A 26,819-nucleotide genomic window follows, 5' to 3' on the forward strand; every position below is an offset into this window, starting at 1 on the left:
CTCTGAGGGTGGCTACGAGGAGCTGGTGCAGGCAGCCAGATGTGCCACGGCGCCCAGATGTGCCCTGGGATGGCAGGAAGGGGGTCACGGGGGTGCTAGGGGACAGTCACAGTCCCCAGGTAGGGGTGCTCAGAGCTCTCTGGCGCAGGACTGGGGGTTCACAGGCAGCTGGAGGGGGATGACAAGGAGACAGGGGTGACAGTGACAGGGTCTTAGCAGGGGGAAGCAGCGCAGAAATGCCCTCCCCCATCTCTAAGCGAAGCAGCAGCAGCCTCCACCACCCCTTGCCTGCACCCTCGGACACGGAGCAGGCGGCCCAGACCCCCCCCAGGCACACCAAAGGGGTCAGAAGGCACCCAAGGGACCCCCACGATGATGGGAGACGTGGGGTGAAGAGGGGAAGCCACGATGGAGCCCACCCCCAGGAGCAAGGGCCTTTTCCAGGCCCGCTCAGACGGGAGCCGCTACCCAACCCCGGCTCCCCGCGCGAGGGGGAGGCGAGAAGAAACAGCCGCACGTCTCCCCTCGTCCCTCTGGTTTGAAACGAAAGGATTTATTAAAAGCGCGTGTTATTTCTTAGCATCACCCATCTGTTAGCATTCGACACCCCGGCGCGGATTAGAGAGGGGCTGAGAGGGAACAGCAATAATCCATCTGCTGCAAAAATACACAGAGCTGCGCCAAGGGGGGGGGGGTTACACGCAATGGGGGGGGCGCAATGGGGGCTGGGGGTGACTTTTGGGGTAGAAGAAGGGCTTGAGGGGATCCTGCAGGAAGGATGGGATAGGGCTTCCAGAGAAATGAAGAAGTTTAGCACCTGGGTTTGGATGTTGGGAGGGATCCTGGAGCCATCAGCATAAGAGCTTCATTGGCTGGGGGGTGGGAGCAGGGGGGGCACTGCCGAGCGCCGCGAGCTCTTTGGTTCTCCTCTTGCTGCCCTTCCAGGCGCGAGCGCCCGAAGGATGTTCTGGAAAGAGAAGAGAAGCAGATGAGGCAGCTCCTGGGTAAAAATCAGCAAACCCAGGTCCGCTCCTGACGGAGATCCAGGCGCTGCCAGCTCCCTCCTCCTTTCTACCCCTCTCCAAGCGCCCACCGCTCTTCCCCGAGGCTGTGGCCGCAGCCAGGAAGCAGCAAACCCCAAACAGCATCTTCCACCAGCACCAAACGTCCTGATCCCAGGTATTTTACCCCCCTTGAACTGGAATGGGTACAGCAGCAGTTTGCTGCCTGCCCCGAGGCAGGGATCACTCCCCGCAGCTCACCGTGCTGCGGGGAGAGGGGTTCCCCGGGCGCCTGGGCGGGTGCGGAGGGGTGCAGGGCTCACCTGGGATGCGGGAGGGCTGCGCAGGTCTCTTCCTGCTGCTCGGGAGCTGGGCGATGCGGCTCTGGAGCTCACCCAGGGAGGGGAAAGCGGTGCTGTGAAAGAGAGAGGGGTCATTTTAAACCCCCAAGGCTCAGGGCGGAGGATCCCCATCATCCCCAGGTGTCACAGGCGAGGTGGAGCCGACGCAGGCGGGGATGGGGGCTCGCGCCCCAGAGGGGAGCGCAGGCAGGAGCTGCCAGCCCTTGCTGCCTGCACGGAGCGCTCTGGGGCACGGGGCGCCGGCAGCTCTCACCTCTCCACTCGCCTCCGCTTCGGCGCAGATGCTTTGGAGACGGAGGAAGGCTTGGGGATGGAGGAACCCCTCACGGCAAACACGGGGACGCGGGCCCTGCAGCCAAGGAAAAGAGGGTTAGTGCCAGGGTCAGATCCTGACCGCCCGCTCTCACGAGGCTGGGAGGCAACCGGGCCAACGCCATCCGCCTGCAGGGAACAGAAGTCACAGGAAACCTGCCCCGTTTTGTAGGGGAAAATGATTCAAACGGGGATGGATCCTCAGGAGAGCCGCGCAGGAGGTGGCAGCCATCCGGGTAGTGCTGCTCCCATTCCCCTGTACCTCAGTTTCCCCAGTTACCCTCTATAGGAACTATTTCCTAGAGGTATAGGACGAGATAGGGAGACCTAAGGGTGTCCTGCATTACCAGGGCCATGGCGATCTCTGGTTTTGGACGGTCACACAAATTCACGCAGCTCTGTAAAAGCCAGAGCCTCTTTGAAGCACCAGCAATAATAAAAAAAGAAAACAAAAACAAAATGAAAAAGCCCACACTGCGCCGTCCTGACCCTCGCTCCAACCCCTCTGGGAGGAGAGGCGATGCCCCCGCTGCTTCCCAACCAGCTCTTGAGGCTCCAGAAGCCGTCTGGGGGATGCTCCTCCATGTCCAAAGGGAAAAGGAGAAGGAGAAATAGATTTTCTTGGAACGCTTTTTATATCTTTGCAAGCGATTAGCACACGAGCTCGGCCCGCTGGCTGCCCGTCCGCAGGCCGAGCGTCTTCTGCCCAGCCTCCCCTCTTAGCAGAGCTGCAGTGATCCAGAAAGGATTCACCCAGACAGCAAGACCATGGAGGAGGGATCCCCAAAAACATGGGTAACCCAGCCAGGGCAGCACTTACTTGGGCACGAAGGGGCTGTCCTGCTCGTTGAGGCGGCTCTGGACGTTCTCCCAGACAGGGAATTCAGGCAGGCTGAAGGCAGCTGGATTGGCCGCGCCGGGTGAACCGCTGTCCTCGCAGATCTCGAACGTCACATTCAGGTCGTGGACGGGCAGGGCAGGCAGGGGGTAGCGGTTTTGGGCAGCCGACATCGCCAGGGGCATGCGGCTTTTGGTGACCGTCAGCGGGCAGATCTTGGGGGTGCAACACGACGGCACCGGGGAGACAGGGGGTGCCTGGGCTGCTGCTTTGAGACAGGGGTTGCCTACGCTCTCAATCGCCCTGGGAGTCTCTGCTTCTTTCCCACCTCTCCGCTGGCGTTTCATCCGCATTTTGAGGCTGCGGGGAGTTCCCAATTGGGAAGCGCTGTTCATCTCAGACCTCCTCCTCTTCTTAATCGGGCTGGGAGCCACCGGCGTGGGACTAGAGAGCGCAGCGAGCTGCTGCGGGCATTGCGGGGCAGCGCTCGTCACAGGGGCACTGGGCTCAGCGACAGACGCCTCTGCTAAAGGAGCAGAGAAGAAACAGAGTCACCTCCCTGTCTGCAGTTCCCAGGCACCCCCAAACCCTGGGGTACCCCCTTCTGCCCCCCTACAGCAGCCGTTTGCCAGCGGGTGTTTCCATCAAACTGTGTTAAACCCAGAAGAAAAGAGCCAGCACAAATAATCCTGCGCCTTGCCAGCCTAAAGGCACCAGATTGGTCTTAAAGCAAGCGCCCTGTGGCAACGCCCGGTCTGTCCCCGCAAAACGGGGTCTGCAGAGCCCACAGCTTCGCTCTTGGGTTTGTGTGTTGGTACTGAGGATGAGGAGGAAGAGCTCAGCCTTGCTCAGACGCTGGGAGGCTACAGCCAGGCTGATTTGAGCAAACGTACCGTGGAGGAGTAAACAAGACAAGAAAAAATTAGGATCAGAACTGCTGCTTTGGTCTCCTGGAGCAGAAATATCACTCACGTTTAAGCTGACTTGCACACACATGCTGAGCTCCCCGGAGGCAGGGGCTGCTCACGGCTCCTGCCGTGCCCCAGGCTGCCAGAGATGCTGGCTAGCCTGAATCGCTCCACAAAGCGAGGCTGGAGCCGCTCTCGGCGTGCCCCGCTGGCCACCGCGTCAGGAGAAACTCAGCTCTCTGCCCTGTGCCCACGGCTGGGAGCTGCCCCCGCCTCCCATCGGCTCCTCCAGTGCACGCCGAGACAGAGGAGAGGGGACAGCACCGACTACCCCAAATCGAAATCCAAACCCTCACCGTCACAGCCCTGCTGCATCCGCTGGGCTGGGGTGGCCCCGCTGACCTCTGCGGGTCTGTTCGGAGACGTGGATTGCTCCAGGCTTACACCAGCCTCCTGACGGACCAGGCGCTCCAGTTCCTCAAATTCAGAGACCATGTCAGGAGTTAGGAGGTTGGCAGCCTTCAGGAGGGAATACTGCTTTCGGGCAACGCTCAGGATAGCGGCTACGAGCCTGGGACAGAGAGACAGACCCAAAAACCAGTTAGCAGGTGAGCTTGAGCCAGTGTCACCAGTACCAGAGGCTCAGCACCACCTCTGAGACACCTCCTCGGGTGGGACAGAGCCTGTTAGCAGAGTTTTGGGGGAAGAGAGGCAAACTTTGAAGCTGTGAGATACCCAAGCTGTAAATCTCTTACTGGAGAACCTGAGCTGTGAGTTGTGTGTTCACCTGTTGGTTACAAGGGACCAAACGGCATCCACAGATTTTTTGCCAGGCCTCAGACACTCGTTAGCTCGGCTAGAGACAGAGATCCAGGCACACGTCAAGGCCAGCCTCCCTCAGGAGACCTTTCTAAAGAGGTTCATTCTGCCAAAATGCTTGGGGCAGAGACATCAGCAGATGGTGCCATGGGAGCCCTGCCAGGGCAGGACCTGGGGGAGCCGAGGCAGGAGGAAAGACTCTGCGGAGGTAATTTCAGGACTAACACCACGCACTTAAGGCTCACACGGTTGCTGTGCCTGGAAACCTTCATTGCTGGCATTTCCAGGAGAGATTATACCATGGGATTAGATTCCCAGGAGCCAAATCCCTTATTTTACAGGACAGGCAGTCATCTACAAGCAAAGACCTGGTCCCACGTCCATCTAGACCATCCCTAGGATGGCTACAGGCAACACAGGAGGCTGGACAACCCGTCCTCCATAGGCAAACAAGAGGAACTGGCACATGGGGACAGCACGAGGACACTCACGTCTCTCTCTGGCTGCTGGACAAGCCCTGTAGAAGGTGGCTCGGTTTCTTCGGTTCCAGCTGGACATCTGTCTGGTGGGTTGCACTGGGGCTGCTGGGAGGCATTTCCTCTGGAGCCTGGAGCAATCACCCAAAAGCCCAGGATTAGCCCATATTTGAACTGAGTTTGGTCCCCAAAGTCCCTGTTAGCTGGGAAGTTAAGGGTTGCGCTACAATCCACAGCCCAGCACATGCTGAGCCAGGACCCCACAGACTGGCTGAGCTCCTGCCCTCCCCCAGCATGCCCAGTGTACCCCAAAAGAGCATTTGAGCCCCCCGAGCCTCTTGCTCGTCATGCCAAGCCCTCCCGCGCTGCCCTTCTCTCACCTTCTCCTCCGATTCCAGCTGTAGCTGAACAGGCCATCCAGCTTCCAGCTCCTGCTGCTCTCCATCACTCTCCCTCTGATCATCCAGGGCCAAGCCCGTCTTCAGGACAGCTTCCTCCAACCTACAGAAGCCAGAGAAGAAGCCACTGAGCCAGAGAAGATCCTCTGGTGAAGCCATCATTTTGCGTAAGAAGTTTTGGGATGGATTTGCAACCCAGCTTCCCTTGGTGCTTGCGTGCTGCGGTCCGTCAGGACTACACCCAACCACAGTCGAGATGATGGTACACACCAGCAGAGAAGCTCATCTGCTTTCTGACGGACACCTAGGCTCCGAACAGCACTAAAACCCTGCCGGCTCCTTGACATGGACACCAGGAGGTCCCACCAAGCTCTATCCCTCCTCCCCACCAGCCTCACCTGGGCAGCCCCACTGGGCTCGAGCTGAGGGGAGCCAGCGGTGCCGGCGCCTGGTTCTCCGCCTGCCGGGCACCGTCCTCATAGGCACGAAGCTTCGCCCGCAGATCTGCCACCTGCGAGGAAGGATCATCTGTTGCTCAGACGGTTTCACGACCCCCAGGAGCTCAGAGATCCGCGTCTCAAGCAAACCACAGCTAAAGACAGAACCCTCCTCGCCAGCATCTCACCTCCGCTTTCAGCTGCTCACAGATCACGGCGTATTTACTAACGTGGCAGTCGAAGGTGAGCACGTTGCTCTTCAGCTGCAGAGACAGAGATGAGGGAGACGTTAAAGAAGCACTGGGGCAGCACGTACCTCTCTCCCGACACTGGAGCAGCACAGCTCCTCAGCCTCCTCCTGGCCCCAGGGTGGCTGCAGCGGACATGATCTGTGCTCAGGGACCCGCTGTCCCAGTCGCGAGCCCTTCTGGGCCCTGGGCTGAGCAGCTTTAGCAAAATCATAGAATCATAGAATCATTAAGGTTGGAAAAGACCTCTAAGATCATCGAGTCCAACCGTCTACCCAACACCCCCATGCCCACTACACCATGTCCCTAAGCGCCTCATCTACACGGCTTTTAAATACCTCCAGGGATGGTGACTCCACCACTGCCCTGGGCAGCCTGGTCCAAGGCCTGACCACTCTTTCAGTAAAGAAATTTCTCCTGATGTCCAATCTAAACCTCCCCTGGCGCAACTTGAGGCCATTTCCTCTCGTCCTATCGCTGTTACTTGGGAGAAGAGACCGACCCCCACCTCGCTACAACCTCCTGTCAGGGAGTTGTAGAGCGATGAGGTCTCCCCTCAGCCTCCTCTTCTCCAGGCTGAACACCCCCAGTTCCCTCAGCCACTCCCCATCAGACTTGTGCTCCAGGCCCTTCACCAGCTTCGTTGCCCTCCTCTGGACACGCTCCAGCACCTCCATGTCCTTCTTGTCGTGAGGGGCCCAAAACTGAACACAGGATTCGAGGTGCGGCCTCACCAGTGCCCAGTACAGGGGCACGATCACCTCCCTACTCCTGCTGGCCACACGACTTGTGATACAGGCCAGGACGCCGTTGGCCTTCTTGGCCACCTGGGCACACTGCCGGCTCATGTTCAGCCGGCTGTCGACCAGCACCCCCAGGTCCTTTTCCTCTGAGCAGCTTTCCAGACCAGGCACGCAGCACCTGCGGCTTCATCAGCTGCTTTCTGCCCAGAGCGGCACTCCCAGAGCTGGAAAAGGGAGGCACCCACTAATCTACCCCACCACGCACCAGGCTCCTTCCCACCCATCCCCAGCAGCTCCCAAACACCCAGCAGATCACCACCGCAACGCGAGGTCCTCACCGACAGCTTGATCTCCTTGGCCCGGTTGGCGTACTTGAGCGTGTTGTAGGTGTCCTCGTAGGCCAGCGTGGAGGGACTCACAGCAGCGATCATGATGGTGCGGCAGTTGCCGCCAATGGAGTCCTTCAGCAAACGCGTGAGCTTGCTGTCCCGGTATGGGATGTGGCTTTTCTTGCTCTGTACCGAGAGATCAAGGATTTGCTCAGCTTTTGGCCCTTGGGCGCTCAGCTCCGAATCCTGTGTCGCAAGGGGACGGCCACGCTCATCCCACGGCGCCTCGCAGAGCCCAGCCTAGGCTGCCGTCCTCACTGCACCGGCCAGACCATCACTTGAGGACACCCCTCACGTTCACCCGCTCCGGAGAGCCAGAGCCCGGCGGCGCCACACGAACAGCGTTACCTTTGCATCAGCCAGCGCGTTGATGACGTTGATGAGGGCCAGCAGCGAGCGGTTGATGTTGGCACCCTCCCGGAGCCGCTCTCCTTTGGTGTTGGTGACTGAAGCTCGCTCCGAGCCTGCCAGGTCGATCAAGCTCATCTTGGCCACTTGCAGATCCCGAGTGAGGCCGCCAACGCGGTCCTGCTGCTTCACGTAGATCTGCAAGGACAGAGATCGGTGAGGCCGCAGCTCAGCAAGGCACACAGGGTTGCTGGTTGGAGCCAGCATCACCAGTTTCAATGTTTACGGAAGGATGGCGAAGAGGATCACACAGGCCGTGAGATCGAGCAGGGGGAAAAGAGGAGCCCGACACGCTGAGAAGACAAGCCAAAAACTCGGCGATGACAAGTAGCAAAGCCACCGAAGGGTTCTCGCAAGAAGCGACAGAGCTACGGAAAATAATCAGCATCTCCTGTGCTTGGTGAGCGAGCAGGGTACAGCTGGTCGGGTCCCCAAAGGGCAACACGCCAACCCAGAGCCCCGGGGCGACCCGGGAAGCGCTCATGCACGGCGGCAGCCCCAGCCCCGACTCCGACTGTGGATTTTGCCAGCAAACTCGGACGCCAACGGGGGCTGCAAAGCCCCCAGACACAATCTCACAGTGCCTCCAGGGAGGCATCCAGCCAGCGCTGTCGGTGCCGAGCCCCGTTCCCGGCTGGTGCGGGCAAGGAGGGACACAGCCACCAAGACTCACCTGGCAGCATCGCTCCGTAACTTCCCCTTCTGCATCCCTAAAGATCTCCCAGGAGAAGCAAACCCTTCCCCCACCGCCCTGTAACACTCTCAGCCCCCCAGGAGCAACTCCTGCACAGACTGGAGGTGCCACGGAGATGCTGGAGGCCGGCAACTGGTCCTGCATCCTCACCAGACCACGGTTTGCCTGCCGGGAGACAGAGCCAGCAGCGGGAAGGGCAGATTTCCAGCACAGCTAATGGATTTGCGGCAGGCAGGAATCCAGCACCCACCGACAAGCCCAGCTGGGAAGCCGGCTGGGAAAGCATCCAGACACCTGGACTTCTCCCCTGCAAGCAGTAATGGGCAAGGCACCAGGTTCAGACTGAAATTGCAGTCAGAGCCCTCCGTCTCCCCACGCAGCCGTGACGGCCCTGCTAATTCGGGGAAGGGCCTGGCTGGAATTGAAATCAACTGGCAGGTTTGCGTAGGAGAGCACTGAGAAACCAGGGGAGGCAAATTTACAGACCCCCGGGGGAGCGTAATTCCCGGCTCAGTGCCAAGGGGAACACGATGGAGGAGACAGCCTGCCCACGGCAGGGAGGCACCAGCAGAAGGCAGCGACGATCGGCCCCCTTTGCTCAGGGTCAGGTTTTAGGTATGGCTCCCACACGCTAAGTTGACAAGAGTCAAAAGCACAAAGTGAAATTTCAGCCCTTGGGAGACGTAACACCAAGCTGGGAGTACAGGGCTGTCCAGGAGACACGGCCACCAGCATGACCAGTACGCACTGCCCTGCTGCAGCACAGGCTAGTGGCCTTCCCAGCCCTGTACCTCTCTTTTCGGGGCCACGACCACTCTGATTTTCCCCGTGGCACACCAGGAGCAGCGGCAGGAACCCCGTGATGCTGGTCCTGGCACGGGCTTGCCCCTTAGCCCCCTTTTCAGCCCAGATCCCGAGCGATACCGCAACCACCAGCCCTCACCTGGAAGACGGCGTGCGAGCGGGAGGAGGTGGCGTTGGCATCAGTGGGATGCTGCGTACGGTTTTTGTTGCCGTTGGCCAACATCTCCAGAAGCTGCTCTGCCGACGCGGGCTGGAAGAGAACAGGCAGAGGGGAGGTATCAGCGCGCCCCATACGCGGGCACCGAGACAACCCAAAACCAAGCAGCCACGGCAGCTCAGGCTGAGAGATCCCGCAGCTTTGTGGGGCTCGTTTCAGCTCGGGGTCACGTTTGCTGCCAGCCAGGAGCCCCGCAGACAGCACTCCCGTGTCTTCACAGGCACCCGTGTCCCCAGGACAGGCATCCGCTTTCAGAACTGGTATAGGCGCAGCGCTGCCCAGACCTTGTGCCCATTTTTATACCCACCTGGTGAAAGGAGAGACCCTGAACCACGACTCCTTTCTCGGGATCCTCCCGGATGGCCAGAGGGCCCTTGGGCTCCAGCAAGTCATGAATCTGTTCGTTGTACACCTGAAGCAGGGAACTCGATGTAAGGCTGAGGTTTGGTTCGCCGGCGGCGAGCAGGGAGAGGAGCTTTGTACCCCAGGGTCACGCACAACCTGGTGGCCCCCCCACAGCACCTCCGGGACCTCGTTACACCGAGAGCAGCTGACGGTGCTCTAAATGCAGAGCACAGCTCGGGAGGGCTTTACTGGCAAATCACTGCGCCACCGCTTCTCTAAAGCCCTTTCAGCCAGGAAGCCCTCATTGCTATGTGGACCACGGCAAGGAAGGAAAAATTCCCCAACTCCAGATGGGAGAAACCAGCAGCACCAGTTCACCAAACTGGGTGGGTGAGCCTGCTTCCAGCTCTAGGGCTGCCCTGGGGAGAGCGGGCATAGCTGGCAGCGCAGCGGGTACCCCGAGCGTGGCACTACAGGGTCCGGATCCACCCCAAATCTGAGCGACGGTGACCCGGAGGCAGGAGGGGACACGGCTCGGCCGCAGCTTACCTCCTGGTAGGAGACTAGGACCTCGCAGCTCTTCTCCTCCTTTCTGGCCTCAATCCTCTTGTACAGCTCCACCATGGTGAGGTACATGATGCCGGGGCTTTTCTCCGAGCCCAGCATGGTGTAGGTTTTTCCTGCTCCCGTAGCGCCGTAGGCAAATACTGGGAGAAGAAAGGGTGGATGGTTGAAACGATCACGAATTAATGAGAGCGGTGTAACATCCGCTCCTCACCGGACAGGAGAGCTTCTCGCAGCAACCCCTGCCACGGGGAGTGCTCGCAGGCTTTGCGGAGACGAGGCAACGCTAATTACCCTCCGTGCTGGCTGTACTATCCTTTAGTGCAATTTTTTTTTCCTCGTTTCAGCCTCTCTAATTTAGCAGACAGACAGAACGAGTCCCCAAACCATCACCTGCTTAGATGCTCAAGTCACCCCTGAACCTTCCTTTTAACAAGCCGAGCAGCCCCATTCCCCTGTCTCTTACCAGAAGGTGTTTCGTCTTCCAGACCTTGTAATTCATCTCATTTCCCCCCCCCCATCCTTCAACACCCTCTTTGAAGCATCACCTTCAGAGCAGAACACGCTCATCTAGAGAGCCTCAGCCCTTCTCCCCATTAGCAGCACTCGGTGCTTCACAACTCTCTCATTTGAGGATCCTGGAGTTATTTTATGCAGATAGAGACACGAGACGTGCCTGCCAGGTGGGCACAGTGACAGAGGCAGCCTTCAGCGGCTCGCAGAGCATGCCGGAGAGCCAGGAATAGCATCCTCCGGTCCCAGTGCCCGGCCCGGCGCATGATTAGACAGGAGAGCGGTCGTCTCCTGCTCAGTGCCTGCCTCGCAGAAGTGATGTGCTCGTTAAGCCGCTCGTCTGCTGACAGCCTGCGAACGGCACGAGGGTCTGCGGCGTTGGGCGAGGAGCTTTCCAGACCCGGCTTTATGGTGCTGCCAGCCTGGGAGATGCTCGCGAGGGGCACAGCAGCCCCCAAAGCACCCCAAGACATGTTTGCTTCACCCCAGATCCCGCTCCGAAACTCAGCATCCTCCCGAAGCTCTGCCCGTCACAGCAATTCGGGCTACGAAGGGATGGTGAAACCAAGGTGCTCTTTGTGCCATGGCTCCACCTGATTTCTTCCCATCCTTCCTGCCCCAGGATAGTGGAGAACAAGTGATCCCCATCCCTCGAAATGCCTGGAAAGCGCCTGCCCAGCCTCATTTTCTACCCCAACTCCCACCTCCATCCCCTACATCACGTCTCCTAAAGCGCCGAGCACCGTTGCGGCCCCCGTTACGGCAGAACCACAGAACAGCCCAGGCTGGGAGAGACCTGGAGAGATCATCTGGTCCAAGCTTTTGCGGGAAAGGGAGCCCGGATGAGATTATCTCGCACCCTGTCCAGAGGTGTCCTGAACACCTCCAGCCGTGGGGACTCCGCCATGTCCCCAGGGAGGTTGTTCCAGGGAATGTTCTCATCGTAAAAAATGTCTTTCTTATTTTGAGATGAAACCTCTCCCAGTGCAACATGTATCTGTTGCCCCTTGTCTTCTCCGTGTGACAAGAGAGCCTCCATCCTCTCTGTACCTGCCCTTTAAGTATTCAAAAACTGATGAGGTTCCCCCCCGAGTCTTCTCCAGGGAGAAGAGACCCAACTCCTTCAGCCTCTCCTCCTAGGGCAGGTTCTCCAGCCCTCGGATCACCTCTGTGGCCCTCCTGCGGAAACTCTGCCCACATCCTTCTTGACTTGTGGGGACCAGAGCTGGATGCAGCACTGGGTGGGAGGACCACGTCTCTATCCGAGTTAGAAAAGCCCCTGTGGATGCAGCCCCAGATCCAACCTGCCTTCGCTGCCGCCGCGGCACACTGCTGACTCCCATTCAGGTCGTTGTCCACCAGGACCCCCAGGTCCCTCCCAGCGAGGCTGCTCCCACACAGATCCCAGCCTGTACTGGGCTCCTGGGTTGTTCCATCCCAGGTACAGGACTTTGTAATCATCTTGTTAAACTTCACACTGTTCTTGCTCCTCTGATCTTCCAGCCCGGACAGGTCTTTCCCCGCCTGCTCCACAAACCCTCTCCCACAAGAGAGAGGATGAGACCCCACCTGGTCCAGCTCTGGGGACCCCAGTACAAGACAGATATGGACCTGTCAGAGCAGGTCCAGAAAAAGATCCAAGGGCTGGAACAGCTCTGCTATGGAGAAAGGCTGAGGGAGTTGGGGTTCTTCAGCCTGGAGAAGAGAAGGCTGCAAGGAGACCTCATTGCGGCTGTTCAATATTAAAGGGGGCTTACAAGAAAGATGGAAACTTTTGACCAAGGCCGGTAAAAAGGTTTTTAACGGTTTTTAACTGACAAAGGGCAGGTTTAGATTGGACATAAGGAAGAAATATTTTACAGTGAGGGTGGTGAGACACTGGAACAAGTTGCCGAGAGAGGTGGCAGATGCCCCATTCCTGGAGAGATTTAAGGTCAGGTTGGACGGGGCTCTGAGCAACCTGATCTGGTTGATCTGTCCCTGCCAATGGCAGGGGGTTGGACTGGATGATCTTTCAAGGTCCCTTCCAACCCAAACCATTCTGTGATTCTGTAAGAGCACTTCATGTTTCACTTCCCCTCGTTTACCTGCCTAGATCAGAGGACAGTTCCATGGAATGTCCCCGTCCTGACCACACTCGTGATCACCCCAGCCACCAACAAGTTTAAGGCTATTTGTTCTTGTGTTGCTGTTGAGTCCCCACTCTCCCCAACTGCTTGGGGGCTTCCAAAATAAATCCACGACTCCGTTGAGCCCACCCAACCCAGGAACGGATGGGGCAAGAGCTCCTGCATGGTTCAAAGGCGCTCGCCAGGTCTTACCGGAGCAGTTGTAGCCATTGAGGACGCTGTCCAACACCTCATGGGTGGTGTGCTGGAACACCTCCTCCTGCGTGGCTCCCTCCCCAAAAACCCGGTCGAAGACGAACTTCAGGTCCTTGCCCTGGTGCTTGGGCCCGCGGGCGGGCAGCACGCTGCCGGGGGGACCGCCGGGCTCCTCGGGGTCGAAGACGAGGATGTGCTGGTCGACGACGTGCAGGACAGGGTGCGCGGCCCGCTCTCGCTCGCAGGGGGCGGGGGGCCGCACGCGCACCATGACGGCCACGGTGCCCTCCTCAGGCGGGGGGCCCAGCGCCATGGGGACGGTGGGGAGCTGGGGTGGGGGCATGGTGCTGGCTGGAGGACACGGCTCTGGGCTTGAACGTCCCGGGGACCTCACGCACTCTGAGGGGGGGGGAATGGGTCAGCCGGGGGGTGAAGCGGTGGAGGGGGAGCTGGAGGCTGGGCAAGGCCTTGCACCCCCACTTCAGCCCTGCTTCCATCCCCTTCCCTGTCCTAACCCCTGCTGGTGCCCCTATAGACTCCCTTATAACCCCCCCCAAGCCTCCCCAACGACCCTACACCCCCCTTTGGGCCCCTATAGCCCCTCTTACGGCCCTACACCACCTTCAGGCCCCCATAGCCCCCTCCCACAGACCTGGCCCCCCTCCCCACTTCAGGCCCCCACAGCCCTCTTTACAGTCTGACACACACCCCCAGGCCCCTATAGCCCCCCTCAGGCCCCCACCTCCCCCCTTCAGCCCCCTATAGCCTCCCCCCAGCCATACCCACCCTGCAGGCCCCTATAGCCCCCCCCAGCCATACCCACCCTGCAAGCCCCTATAGGGCCCCCCTCTCCCCACCATACCTCCCCCTTCAGGCCCCTATAGCCCCCCCCCAGCCATATCCCCCCTTCAGGCCCCTATAGCCATACCCCCCAGCCATACCCCCCCTTCAGGCCCCTATAGCCATACCCCCCAGCCATACCCCCCCCTTCAGGCCTCTATAGCCCCCTCCGGGCCCCTGTTCCGCCCCGCCCAGACCCCTTCCTACAGCCCCCGGACCCCCACACCGCCTCCTCCCGAACACTAGACCACTCCCCCAGCCCCTATAGATACTCCCCAACCCTATCTACCCCTCCGGGCCCCTGTACCCCCACCCCGGGCCCATATATCGGCCCCTATATCCTCCTTTCCTTGCCCCCAACGCCCCCAACGCCACTCACCCGCCACTTCCGCCGCTCCGCTTTCAAACGTTCCGGCAGGCCCCGCCCTCCTTCCTGATTGGTCGCTTGCCCCGCCTTCCTCTCCCATTGGCTCCCCCGCGCCACGCGCCCCACCCGCCACGCGCGCTGCCCCACGGCAGTTGTAGTCCCGCCGTGCCCCGGGCTGGCCGCCATCTTTCCCCCCTGCCCCATCCCCATCCCTGCCGTGGCCAGCGGGCCGGGGCGGCCCCCTGAGGGCGGAAGAACCGGCGGCCCAAGCGCTGTCTAACGGAGAGAGCCCAGCCAAGGGCCCGGGGGGGGCTGAAGGGCCCGGGGGGGGCTGAGGGGCCCGGGGTTCCCCCCCGGTGCCAGCTGGGGCGGGTGGCTGCAGCTGCGCCAGGCCTTAATGGCGGCCTTCTCCTCACAGCTTGGAGCTGACAGCCCCGGCCCTAACGAGCCCGCGCTGCCCGGCTACTGCCTCGTCCCCTTTAATTAGTGATGAGAAATGAGAACCAGGGACCTGCCGGGGCCTGGGGGGACACATACACACCCCCCCGTGCCCTGTCCCCAGGGCCACCCTTGCGTCCCCAACAGCTCCTGACCCCGCCACAGCCGCTCAGGAGGCGGCCGGTGGCCCCAGGCACCCGCTGTCACCTCTAATTGGGCCACGTCCTGCCAGCGCCGAGGCAGCGGTGACGGGTGAGCGTGCTGGAGGGTCCCCATGGCTCTGCGTGGCCTGACCGTGTCCCCTCCCCTTGCAGTGGGGACGCCGTGTCCCTGAGGGGACACCCCCCAGTGGGGACACCTGGGCTCTGGGGACAGGGCCATGGCAGTGGTGGCACCCCATTGGAGGTAGCAGAGGGGACACCAGTGCCTGGGGACAGGGGAGCCCCTCCCGGTCCCCCCCGGCTGGGCCGATTCGGGAAGCCAAGCAGGATCAGGTTTGGGGGGGGGGAGGGGGGTGACAGGAGGACCCCGTCCCCGGGGTGGGGGTCACCGGCTCTGCCCCACGCGGGGACACAGACAGCAGACGGGGAGAGGTCACAGCTCTGCTTTACCATGGAGTCGCCCCGGGGTCGGGCAGCAAGGGCGGCTCCCCGCCCCCCCCGCGCAGCCCCCCAGCACGGGGCCGGCCGGGGACGGGGGTGGGGGCACCCGTATCGACATCTGCGCATCCTGTACATATATACACGCCGGTGGGGACCCCCCGGCCCCCGGCATCGCCCCGGGTGTGGAGAGGCAGCGGGGAGCGGGGCGCCGTGGGGCCAAGCGGGGCGCGCAGCCAGGGGATGGGGGTGCAGTGGGGCAGTGCAGGGGGGGGCTCCCAGCCCCCTGCAGCCCCCCCCCCAGCCCCGAATTAGCAGCCGTGGGGTGAGCTAATGGGAAAGAGGGGGTTTGGGGCACCGTGGGGGGATGCCGTGGGGCTAGGCCACGGCAGAGGGATGCCGTGGGGCTGGGCAGTCGCAAGGGGAAGCTGCAGGGCTGGAAGTCTGCAGGGCGATGCCGTGGGGCTGGACGGCAGCAGGGGGATGCCGTGGGGCTGGGCCACGGCAGAGGGATGCTGTGGGGCTGGACAGTCGCAAGGGGAGGCTATAGGGCTGGACAGCAGTGGGGGGAATGCCGTGGGGCTGGACGGCAGCAGGGGGATGCCGTGGGGCTGGACCACGGCAGAGGGATGCCGTGGGGCTGGGCAGTCGCAGGGGGAAGTTGCAGGGCTGGAAGTCTGCAGGGCGATGCCGTGGGGCTGGACGGCAGCAGGGGGATGCCGTGGGGCTGGAGGGCCGTGGGGCGATGCCGTGGGTCCAGGCTCAGTCCGAGTAGATGATGAAGCCGGAGAAGGTGCTGTACTTGTTGTTGTTGCCGCCGTGGGCTTTGCCTCCGTCCAGCTTGATGAAGACCTCGTCCCCCGCGTCCAGGTGCAGGATGACGCTGTTGCTGGCGTAGTCGTAGTTCTGGTCGGCGTCCTGCGCGATGGCGCTGGCCCGCACCTGCGCAGGGGACACCCGCGTTACCCAGCTCAGGGGACAGCTCAGCCCGTGGGACACCCGGGGTCCCAGCTCACCCGCAGCCAGGGAGACCAGCCCCCAGCTCCGGGGTAGTGTGGGGTGCCCCGGATCCCCATCTGTGGGTGAACGGGTCCTGGGTGGAGGTGGCTTCTCCGAGCATCGCCCAGAGCCTCTCCCTGACCCAGCAAGCTCGGGCGTGGGTCTGCGGCTCGGATGTGGGACCACAGCTCTGGGTTTGGATGTGGGACCACGGCTCTGGGTTCGGATGTGGGACCATGGCTCAGACACGGGACCACGGCTCTGGGTTTGGATGCAGGACCATGGCACAGACGTGGGACCATGGCTCAAACCCAGGACCACGGCTCTGGGTGCGGATGTGGGACCATGGCTCAGACACGGGACCACGGCTCTGGGTTTGGATGCGGGACCATGGCACAGACGTGGGACCACGGCTCCAAATTCAGACACAGGACCCCATCTCCAGATTCGGATGTGGGACCCCAGCTCCGACATGGGACCCCAACTCTGGGTTTGGATGTAGGACCATGGCTCAGATATGGGACCTCACCTCTGGATTTGGATGTGGGACCCTGACTTGGTTCGGATGCAGGACCACGGCTCAGACATGGGATCCCGAGTCTGGATTCGGACGCAGGACCACGGCTCAGACATGGGACCATAGCTGAGAGACGGGGCCCTGTCTCCTGATTTGGATGCAGAACCACGGCTCAGACACAGGACCCTGGCTCTGGATTCGGATGCAGGACCCCGGCTCAGACACAGGACCCTGGCTCTGGATTCAGATGCAGGACCACGGCTCAGACACAGGACCCTGGCTCTGGATTCAGATGCAGGACCACGGCTCAGACACAGGACCCTGGCTCTGGATTCAGATGCAGGACCACGGCTCAGACACAGGACCCTGTCTCTGGATTTGGATGCAGGACCACGGCTCAGACACAGGACCCTGGCTCTGGATTCAGATGCGGGACCACGGCTCAGACACAGGACCCTGGCTCTGGATTTGGATGCAGGACCACGGCTCAGACACAGGACCCTGGCTCTGGATTTGGATGTGGGACCCCGGCTCAGACACAGGACCCTGGCTCTGGATTCAGATGCAGGACCACGGCTCAGACACAGGACCCTGGCTCTGGATTTGGATGTGGGACCCCGGCTCAGACACAGGACCCTGGCTCTGGATTTGGATGCAGGACCACGGCTCAGACACAGGACCCTGGCTCTGGATTTGGATGCAGGACCCCGGCTCAGACACAGGACCCTGGCTCTGGATTTGGATGCAGGACCCCGGCTCAGACACAGGACCCTGGCTCTGGATTCAGATGCGGGACCACGGCTCAGACACAGGACCCTGGCTCTGGATTTGGATGTGGGACCCCGGCTCAGACACAGGACCCTGGCTCTGGATTTGGATGCAGGACCCCGGCTCAGACACAGGACCCTGGCTCTGGATTCAGATGCAGGACCACGGCTCAGACACAGGACCCTGGCTCTGGATTTGGATGCAGGACCACGGCTCAGACACAGGACCCTGGCTCTGGATTTGGATGCAGGACCCCGGCTCAGACACAGGACCCTGGCTCTGGATTTGGATGCAGGACCCCGGCTCAGACACAGGACCCTGGCTCTGGATTTGGATGCAGGACCACGGCTCAGACACAGGACCCTGGCTCTGGATTTGGATGCAGGACCACGGCTCAGACACAGGACCCCATCTCCCAGCCCAGCCCCGAACCAACTTGATGAACCTGCAGCATCCCCACACATCATCCCACGAGCTTCACGGGGACCACGAGCGTGTGGCGAGGGCTGTGCTGGCTGAGCTCAAATCCCTCAAAAACAAGCCTCGCTGCTCACCCGGATCCCAACCCACTGCGGGGCGGGATGCTCCCCCCAGTAAATATTTCCTTGGTGCTGGAGGACAAGGCCAGGAGGTGCCGGCAGAGCCGGAGGTGCCGTAACCGCCTGGCGAAGAAGCTCCGTGCCTGGAGCCCGCTGCTGCTGCAGAATTATTTGGGTAATCAAATCTACACCGGCGCCTCACAGGGAGATTGCGCAGCACTGGGTGACAGTGACAAGCCGGAGGTAAAATCCCAAGTGAAATACAAAGGCGATGCACCGGGGAGAAGATGCTCCTAATTATAACCCACGAGAATGGGCTCTTAATTGGCTGGTGCTGGGCAGGGAGGCACCCCCGAGCGGCTGTGGGGTCCCAGAGCCGGCAGGGGAAGGAGGGGTGTCCCCATGGATTCCTGTCCTCTGCCCCCAGGACAGGGGTCCTGGGCATCCTCTCCTCCTTGGGAAACACAGCAGTGTCTCCTCACATCCATAAACAGCCTGCGATGGCGTGGTCAGAAGCTGTTAACTCTGGAAACTACTGATGGCCCAGCAGGTGATCCCATAGGGCTTGCTCTCACCCATGCAGCCATATCCTTCGTGCCGTCACCAACACTGTCACCCCGTTAAAAGTCACCCTCTGTCTACCCCGCCACCACGAGGGTCCCCATCCCCGGGGGGGGACATGGTGAATCATGTGAGTCAGTCACAGCACCCCAATTTCCAGGGGATGCCGCCTCGACTGGGGTCGTGCCAAGGAAGAGGAGGGGGTGAAGAAGCACAGGGGAAGGAGAACCAGGAGGAGCCATTTGGCGCCAGGCTCTGCCGCCATCATCCCCCCCGCCCCCGCTGCAGCCAGAGCCACCCGGTGCCATCCGTCTTCCCTCGTTAAGGAGCCGCCTCGTCACCGTGCGCCCGCCAGCCCTTCGCGCTAACCAGGGAAGATAAATGGCAGCACCAGGGCCGGGCTGAGCCGCTCCCGGCACCGTGGTAGCAGAGGAGGTGGGAGCTGCCACCACGTCCCCCCCCCAACGGCCTCGTCCCCCTCATCCCCCTCGTCCTGCTCCGTGCCTCAGTTTCCCCATGCCACGGCCAGATGCAGCCCCCGGAGGTGGGAACCATGGCAGGGACACGGCCCCCAGCCCTGGCGGCTGGCTCTGCTGCGGCTGCTGTCACCAACCCCAGTGACACTGCTGGGGTGGTGTCACCAGCCCTGGGGACACTGTGGGATGGGGATGGTTCCCGACGTGGCCGGCTGCACCCAAGGGCTCAGGGCTGTCGGGGGGACGGGGGGCAGCGGGGTGCTCCCAAGTCTAGGCTGAGCCACTCGCGGTGACACTCGGTGCCTCGGGGACACCATGTGCCCCACGTGCCATGGCCACCACGGCCACCACAGCCCAGGACCTCCAAGGCACGGCAGCGGGTGCCCCCCCCAGGACCTCCCAGGCACGGTGGTGGGTGCTCCCCCAGGACCCCCAGGTGTAGTGGCGGGCACCCCCAAGGCCTTCCGGGCATGGCAGCGGGTGCCCCCCCCAGGACGCCTCGTCATGGTGGCGGGTGCCCCCCCCAGGACCCCCAGACATGGTGGCGGGTGCCCTCCCAGCACCCCCAGGCGCAGCAGCAGGTGCCCCCCCTTGGACTCCCTGCGCACAGCAGTGGGTGCCCCCCAGGACTCCTGGGCTTGACAGTGGGTGCCCCCCCAGGATCCCCGGGTGCGGTGGCAGCTGCCACACTGGACCCCCAGACACGGCAGCGGGTGCCCCCCGAGGCCCCCCCGGTCCATCCCTATGTCCCCGCAGACAGGGTCCTTTGGGGACCGACCCCCCATCCGTGGGGACCCCCCCAGGGCTGTGCCCCCCCCCAAGACACGGCACGGCCGCACGCCCCTTCGGCTACACGAGGCAGCTGGGATGGCCCTCACCCCGCTATGGGGACCCCAAAACCGCCCGGCTCCCAATCCCCCCATCCGTCTGTCCGTCCATCCAGCATCTCCCCCCATCCCGCCGCCCCGCTACGGGCTAATACAAATAAGAATAATTAATGCTAATTAACCACCAGGAGCAGCGCTGAGGCTCCCCTGGCTCTCATTAGCTCCAGCCCTGACACAGGGGTGATGGGCTGCGCCCGAAACCAGCAGCGCCTGGAGGAAAGTGGGGGTCAGAGGGGACCCCCCAAATCATGATTCCCTCGAAGGATGCTGGGATCAACCCTCATCCGCCGGGAAACCCCCCTGGCACCCCCGGAACCCCCAGCATTGCTGGGAATGGGGGATTTTTGGCAACAAACCCCTAATTAACTCCATTTTTTAATTATTTGGGGCATTTTTAGGGTCCCTTTTTTAAACTCTCCCGCCGGTGCCAGCCCGCCAAAGCGCTCCCCCGCCTCCCGAGCCACTTCTTTATAAATATTGGAGCAGCGATGCCTCGTTAGTAATTAACAACCGGTTAATTAAGCTGCATCGCGCGCCCGACCGAGCGCGGTTCCTCTCGACGAGGGGCTCCGTAGCTTCTGGAAATTCATCTGGTAGCGCCCGGGCGCATCGATCCCCCACCGAGCAGGGGGGGTCGGAGCTCGGCGGGGGGCAGGAGGAGGCGGGAAGGTTTGAGGGGGTCCCCAAAAATACTTTGGGGGAGGAAAAAGGGGGTGAGGTGGTTTTTTGGGGATGCTCAGTCTAGAGTTACACGGATACTGCTTGGGAGAAAGAGCCGGCGGTGCCAAGCGTTGCCGGGACCCCCCTAAAATTTGAGGCTGGAGACAGGGGGAGACAAAAAAAAAAAAAAACAATAAAAGAAAATTTAAACTGTTTGGATGGAGAAAAAATGCGGAGCGGCTCCTGCCCCCGCTGCGCTCCCGGCTCGGAGGTTTTCGGAGCCGAGGGGTGAAGCGCGGTGGCCGTGCCAGGGCTCCCGCTTCTCCCCCTCCCCCGCCTTTTTTTTTGGGTGCATAACTCAGTTTTGGGTTAATTCGGTGTCGTACGTCCTCGGGACGGGGCTGCCCCACGGAGCTTGCTGCCGGGAGAAAAGGATGGGAAGTGGGAGCGGGGTGGGATGAATCCCGGTGAGGATGCCGGCTGCGGTGACACCCAAGGGAATTGAGCTCGGGTGACATTTCGGGTGTCACGGCCACGTCTTGTGCCTCAAGTCGTGGCTTGGGGGGGGGGGACACAGCGTGGGAAAGGGGCAGCGTTTTGGGCATCACCCGAAAGAAAACCGTGAGGATGGAGAGGCTGCATCTTGGGATAGGGAGGATTTTCAGATGGATGGGAGCAGGGGGGGATGCTGGAGCAGGGTGGGGGGGCAAGGATGGACCCAGCCTCGGGTGTCCCCCCGCCATGGTGTCCCCACGCAGCCCAGCCGGGGATGGGGACATCTCTCCCAACACAGCGGCAGCAGAGCCGGCTCCAGGCTGGGGGTGCAGCCCCCCAAAAGTGGGGCAGGCGCTGCCCCCCTCCAGGCCACCGCAGATGCTGTCCCCTGCGGAGGAGCCCTGTCCCCCCCAGGGAGTCCCAGCGGGGACGATGGCATGGCTAGGGAGGGCAGGGCACCCCAGGGACACAGCGGGGACACCCCAAGGCACCCCGAAAGCACGGCGGGGCATGTCTCCGGAGCCAAGGAAAGGACCGAGGGGACCGTTGGGGACACATCAGGGCAGCACGGGTACGGTGGCAGAGCCTGTCCCCAGCACTGGGAGAGGGACAGGGCACCCGGGGAGCATCTCCAGGGATGGGGCTCCCTGGGGACGCACCCGGAGCCCATCATGGCTACTGGGAGAAGGATGGGGCACTCTGCGGGTGCATCTTCAGGGCTGGGAGCAGGACAGGACACCCCGGGGGTGCACCCAGAGCCCATGATCACTACTGGGAGAAGGGTGGAACATCCTGGGGGCACGTCTCCAGGGCTGGGAGAAAGACGGAGCATCCTGAGGATGCATCTCTGGAGCTGGGAGCAGGACAGGGTACCCCAAGGGTGCACCCAGAGCCCATCATGTCACTGGGAGAAGGACAGAGCACCCCGGGGGTGCATCTCCACGGCTGGGAGAAGGATGGAGCATCCTGGGGATGCACCCAGAGCCCATCATTGCCACCGGGAGAGGGACAGAGCACCCCAGGGGTGCATCTCTGCGGCTGGGAGAAGGACGAGCCGTCCTGGGGGTGCATCCCTGAGGCTGGGAAAAGGATGGGGCACCGCAGGGATGCACCCAGAGCCCATCATGTCACTGGGAGAAGGACAGGGCACCCCAGGGGTGCACCTCTGTGGCTGGGAGAAGGATGGAGCATCCTGGGTGTTCACCCAGAGCCCATCATCGCCACTGGGAGAAGGACAGGGCACCCCGGGGGTGCACCTCTGCAGCCGGGAGAAGGATGTGGCACCCCAGGGACGCACCCAGAGCCCATCATCATCCCCGGGAAAAGGATGGAGCACCCTGGGGGTGCATCTCTGAGACAGGGAAAAGGACAGGGCACCCCAGGGAAGCACCCAGAGCCCACCATCACCCCCAGGAAAAGGGTGGGACACCCTGAGGAAGGACCCAGAGCCATTTTCCGGTGCATGGGGGGCAGCGACAGCTCCCGTCCCCGCGGTGGGGCTGGGAGCCGGGATGGCCAGCCCTTACCTGACCGTTCTTGCAGAGGTCGGCCCACATGCTGGTGCCGTCGCCGCCGCGCATGAGGACGTGGTAGGTGAAGAAGTAGGTGCCGGGGATGGCGCAGGTGAACTTGCCGGAGGCGGCGTCGTAGCTGTTGCCCAGGTTGGTGACCACGTCGTCGAACTTGAGGACCTCGTAGCCCTCGTGGGGGTTCTTGAGGCCGGCGTAGAAGGCGACGCGTGGCACCGTGCTATAGGTAGCCGCGCTCACCGCACCCGTAGCCCCCGGTCCCGGTAATCCCGGGGGTCCTGGTCGTCCCGCTTCACCTCGTGCCCCTGCCGGTCCCGGTGGTCCCGGTTCTCCCGGTGGTCCCGGTGGTCCCGGTTTCCCCGGTCGCCCCGGTTTGCCTTGGGGACCTTGCACCAGGGTGGAGGGCGGCGGGAGGGGGCCGCGTTCGGCCGGTTGCGGCGGTGGGGCGGCAGCGGGGCCGTAGGGTTCACAGACCATACGGCAGGTTCCTAGCATCTCGTACCGGCCGTCGGTACCGGCGGAGCTCACCAGCACCGGGATGAGCACCACCAGCACCAGCACCATCACCACCCCCGCCGCGGCCGCCAGTAAAGTTTTCCGGCCCAGGCTGAGCCGCCGCCCGGCCGGGGCGCGTTGTCGCCCGGGGGTGGGAATGGTGCCGGTGGGGGGGAGCAGGGCGGCGGCGGCGGGGGGGGGGTTCGGGGGCGGCGGCGGCGGTGGCCGCTCCGCTCCGCTGCGCTCCGCTGGCTCCGGTGCGCCCCGTGCCCGCCCAGGCCACGCCCACACAGCCAGGCCACGCCCACTGACACGCCCACTCCCGCCCCGGCTACGCCCACCACCACGCCTAGTCCCGCCCCCGGGCACGCCCACTCCCGAGCGAGGCACGCCCACGCAGCGCACTGGGCGGGGGGACACGCCTCCCTCCGCCACGCCCCCCGCTGTTGCCACGCCCCCGCCGCGCCCATGCCTGCAGCCCTCCCCGCTGCCGCCCGCGCCCGCCCCACCCGTGACCCCCGGTTTCTGCGTGGGACCCCGGTCTCGCTGGCCTCGGCTGCCCCCCTAGGCCCCCCCACCCCCTTGGGGACCCTTCTGCGGCCCCGTCCCCGCCCGCGTGGACCGTCCCCGCGTGGTTACCCCGAGCCACGCCGTGTCCCCACGGGGCCCAGGCGACGCCACCTCCATCCCCGAGCACCCGGCGGCCACGTCCCCACGGGGTCTGGAGCTCCATGCCCGGGAGCTGGTGGCCACATCCCCAGAGCTGGGGACAGCCCTGGGACCCATCACCTGTGCCCCCACGGGGCACACCCACGGGTGACAGCCCCCAGAGCATCCCCAGGGCCCTTTCCTCCTCCCTGCCTCAGTTTCCCCTCCCACGGGGGCCAGGGTCTCAGGGGACCCACACTTTGGGACAGCCCTGGGTGACACCCACATGGCCAAGCACCCACCACCCAGGAGTACCCATCACGGTCAACCATGGGGTCACAGTGACAAAGGCCACGGTGACAACAGGGCACCCACGGGTGCCACCACGGGGGTGGCTGGGCTGCGCTAAGGGGTGACAGCCACGTAAAAGAGCCGTCCCCGGGGGGGGCTGAGCACTGGCGGGATCGTGACATGGGGCTGCGCCCGCTCCGTCGCCTGCCATCTCCATCAGCCTCGGCGGGGACAGCGGGACGCGATGGCAAGTGACAGCCGCCGCCAGCGCCTGGGGTGAGCGAAGGATGCGGGGCCGGGGGGGGGGAACACGCAACGGGGACGGGGTGGGGGACACAGACAGGCGTAGAGCGGCCCAGGGGCCGCTCCCGGTGCCGCCCACCACAGCAGTTTGGTGGCCCCGGGGTGACAACGCCAAGGTGGCATCAACCCCGGTGGCAGCCATGGGTGGGTTTCCCAGTGGGGTGCATCCTCATCATCACACCCCCCCCCCCAAAAAAAAAACCCCACCCTGGGGGGTGTGTCCCCTTCCAGTGCCACGCCTGTGCAGTGTCCCCAAGCCCCAGGGGACACACGGGGGACAGACCCCAGCCCCCCAACCCAAAAGAAGAGGGGACCAAGGGGACTCTTGACAGCCCATCGATCGCCCCCACGTTCCCCCCCCAGCTCCCGCAGAGGCTTTAATTTAATCAGCGTGCAAAAATCAATTAGTCAGCTTTAAGGAGGCAATGGTTCCTGGGGCCTTAACGAGACTTGGGGGGGGCAGAGTATTTTGGGGTGGGGGTGCTGCCAGCTCTGTGTCCCCCCCCAAGCTGTCACCATCATGTCACCGGCTCCTTCCCCAGTTCTTTTCTCCATCGTTGTGTCCCCCCCCCACTCCTCGTTATCTTTTTTTTTTAACGAGCGCCTAAAAATACGCCTCGCCGAGGTCACGGGCTGCGTGAGTCACCCGCCGGCGCGGTGCCGCGGTGGCCCGGGTGGGCAGGGGGCTCTGCGTGGGGATGGGGTGGCTGTGGCGGGGACATGGGGGACACAGGCAGGCCCGGGTTGCATCAGGGCACTTGTCTCACCTGGGGACATCCCTGGTCCTGGCCACTGCGTCCTCGTGGTGGGGCCACAGCCCCAGATCACCTCATTGCCGCAGGGCATTGTGTCCCCACGGCATGGCCACCACCTTGGGACACTGTGTCCCAGCCCTAGGTCACCTCATTGCCACAGGCCATTGTGTCTCCATGCCATGTCCACCTCCCCAAGCCACCTCACCACCACAGGCCACCATGTCCCCATGGAACGGCTGCCACCCCAGGCCACCATGTCCCCATTCCAGGCCACCTCACTACCACAGGTCATTGTGTCCCCATGTCATAGCGATCACCCTGGGCCACCTCACCACCCTGGGACACCATGTCCCCATCCCAGGCTACCTCACTACCACAGGCCACCGCATCCCCATGGCATGGCCACCACCCCAGCCCACCACGCCTCCAGGCCATACCCCTACAGCCCAACTGCAGAGCCGGGATGGCTTCAGCGGGGCAGCAGCACCCTACGGATGGGGACAACACCCCAGGTGACCCTGGCTGGAGACCCCGGGGTGCTCCCTGTCCCTATCCCTGTCCCTGTCCCTAACCCCTGCATGGGAAGGGGGTGCAGCGCAGCCACCTGAGTTGGCTCCATCCACCCGGGGACGGGCAACTGAGCGGCAAGCCCCAAAGGGCCACGTTTGGGAGTGCAGGAGGGGAAAAGGGACAAAGCTGGGAGGTGACGGCAGCGGCAGCAGTGGAGGCAGTGGAGGCAGTGGCAGCAGCGGCAGCAGTGGCAGCAGTGGAGGCAGTGGCAGCAGTGGCAGCAGTGGCGGCAGTGGAGGCAGTGGCGGCAGTGGAGGCAGCGGCGGCAGTGGCAGCAGTGGCAGCAGTGGAGCCAGTGGCGGCAGTGGCAGCAGTGGCAGCAGTGGAGCCAGCGGCAGCAGTGGCAGCAGTGGCAGCAGTGGCAGCAGTGGAGGCAGTGGCAGCAGTGGCAGCAGTGGCGGCAGTGGAGGCAGTGGAGGCAGCGGCAGCAGTGGCGGCAGTGGAAGCAGCGGCAGCAGTGGAGGCAGTGGCAGCAGTGGCAGCAGTGGCAGCAGTGGAGGCAGTGGAGGCAGTGGAGGCAGCGGCAGCAGTGGCAGCAGTGGAGGCAGTGGCAGCAGTGGCGGCAGTGGCGGCAGTGGAGGCAGTGGAGGCAGTGGCGGCAGTGGCAGTAGTGGTAGCAGTGGTAGCAGTGGCAGCAGTGGAGGCAGTGGCAGTAGTGGTAGCAGTGGCAGCAGTGGCTGCAGTGGCGGCAGTGGCAGCAGTGGAGGCAGTGGCAGTAGTGGTAGCAGTGATAGCAGTGGCTGCAGTGGCTGCAGTGCCAGCAGTGGCTGCAGTGGCTGCGGTGGCAGCGGTGGCTGCAGTGGTTGCGGCGGCGGCTGCGGCTCCGCTCGACGCCAGCCGCCGCCGTTCCTCTGCAAAGGTTAAGCAAACAGCAGCTCCCGCAGAATCGATGTGCGGCCGAGCCCACGGCTGTTTGCTTTGGCAGCATGACGCGGGGAGGTGGGTGGGCGACGCCGAGGGGACGCTGGTGGCCGGGGCGGGGGGGGGCCCGATCGATGCTCCGGGGGCGCAGATTCAGCCGGGGGGGTGGCCGAATCCCCCCCCACCCCGCGCACCGCTGGTTGGGGAGCTCATTAAGGAGGATTTGGGGAAGGGCGAGGGCGGCCGGGTCGGGACGGGGGCGTTTGTGGGGGTCAGCGCTGCACCGTGCCTCAGTTTCCCCTCCTGGTGCTGCAGCTGGGTGGGAGCCGCTGCCGCAGCTGCGCTGCAGATGCTGTGGGGACTGTGCGTGGCTGGGGGGGGACACGGACACTGCGCCTGCGTGATGCTGCCTGCCCCACAG

At 63.1% G+C, this 26,819-nt stretch overlaps 2 protein-coding genes across 2 annotated transcripts; both read right to left on the reverse strand.

Annotated features, from left to right (window-relative positions):
• Positions 1-529: 529 nt before the first annotated feature.
• On the reverse strand, positions 530-14,063 carry KIF18B (kinesin family member 18B). The gene is made up of 16 exons (XM_075171179.1): positions 14,020-14,063; positions 12,798-13,199; positions 9,949-10,106; positions 9,362-9,466; positions 8,977-9,087; positions 7,280-7,477; positions 6,881-7,057; positions 5,740-5,814; positions 5,513-5,625; positions 5,097-5,217; positions 4,732-4,847; positions 3,778-3,992; positions 2,496-3,039; positions 1,617-1,712; positions 1,325-1,416; positions 530-967 (listed from the first exon to the last, which is right to left on the reverse strand). Exons 2-16 carry the CDS (start codon positions 13,141-13,143, stop codon positions 852-854), a joined length of 2,583 nt encoding a protein of 860 aa, XP_075027280.1. The 5' UTR covers positions 13,144-13,199; positions 14,020-14,063; the 3' UTR covers positions 530-851.
• A 972-nt stretch (positions 14,064-15,035) lies between these two features.
• On the reverse strand, positions 15,036-23,220 carry C1QL1 (complement C1q like 1). The gene is made up of 2 exons (XM_075171846.1): positions 22,473-23,220; positions 15,036-15,986 (listed from the first exon to the last, which is right to left on the reverse strand). The coding sequence occupies exons 1-2, from the start codon at positions 23,037-23,039 to the stop codon at positions 15,807-15,809; spliced, it is 747 nt and encodes a 248-aa protein (XP_075027947.1). The 5' UTR covers positions 23,040-23,220; the 3' UTR covers positions 15,036-15,806.
• Positions 23,221-26,819: the final 3,599 nt, after the last annotated feature.

The sequence above is a fragment of the Calonectris borealis genome, chromosome 22 (genome assembly GCF_964195595.1).
Source record: "Calonectris borealis chromosome 22, bCalBor7.hap1.2, whole genome shotgun sequence".
Classification (NCBI taxonomy): Eukaryota; Metazoa; Chordata; class Aves; order Procellariiformes; family Procellariidae; genus Calonectris; species Calonectris borealis.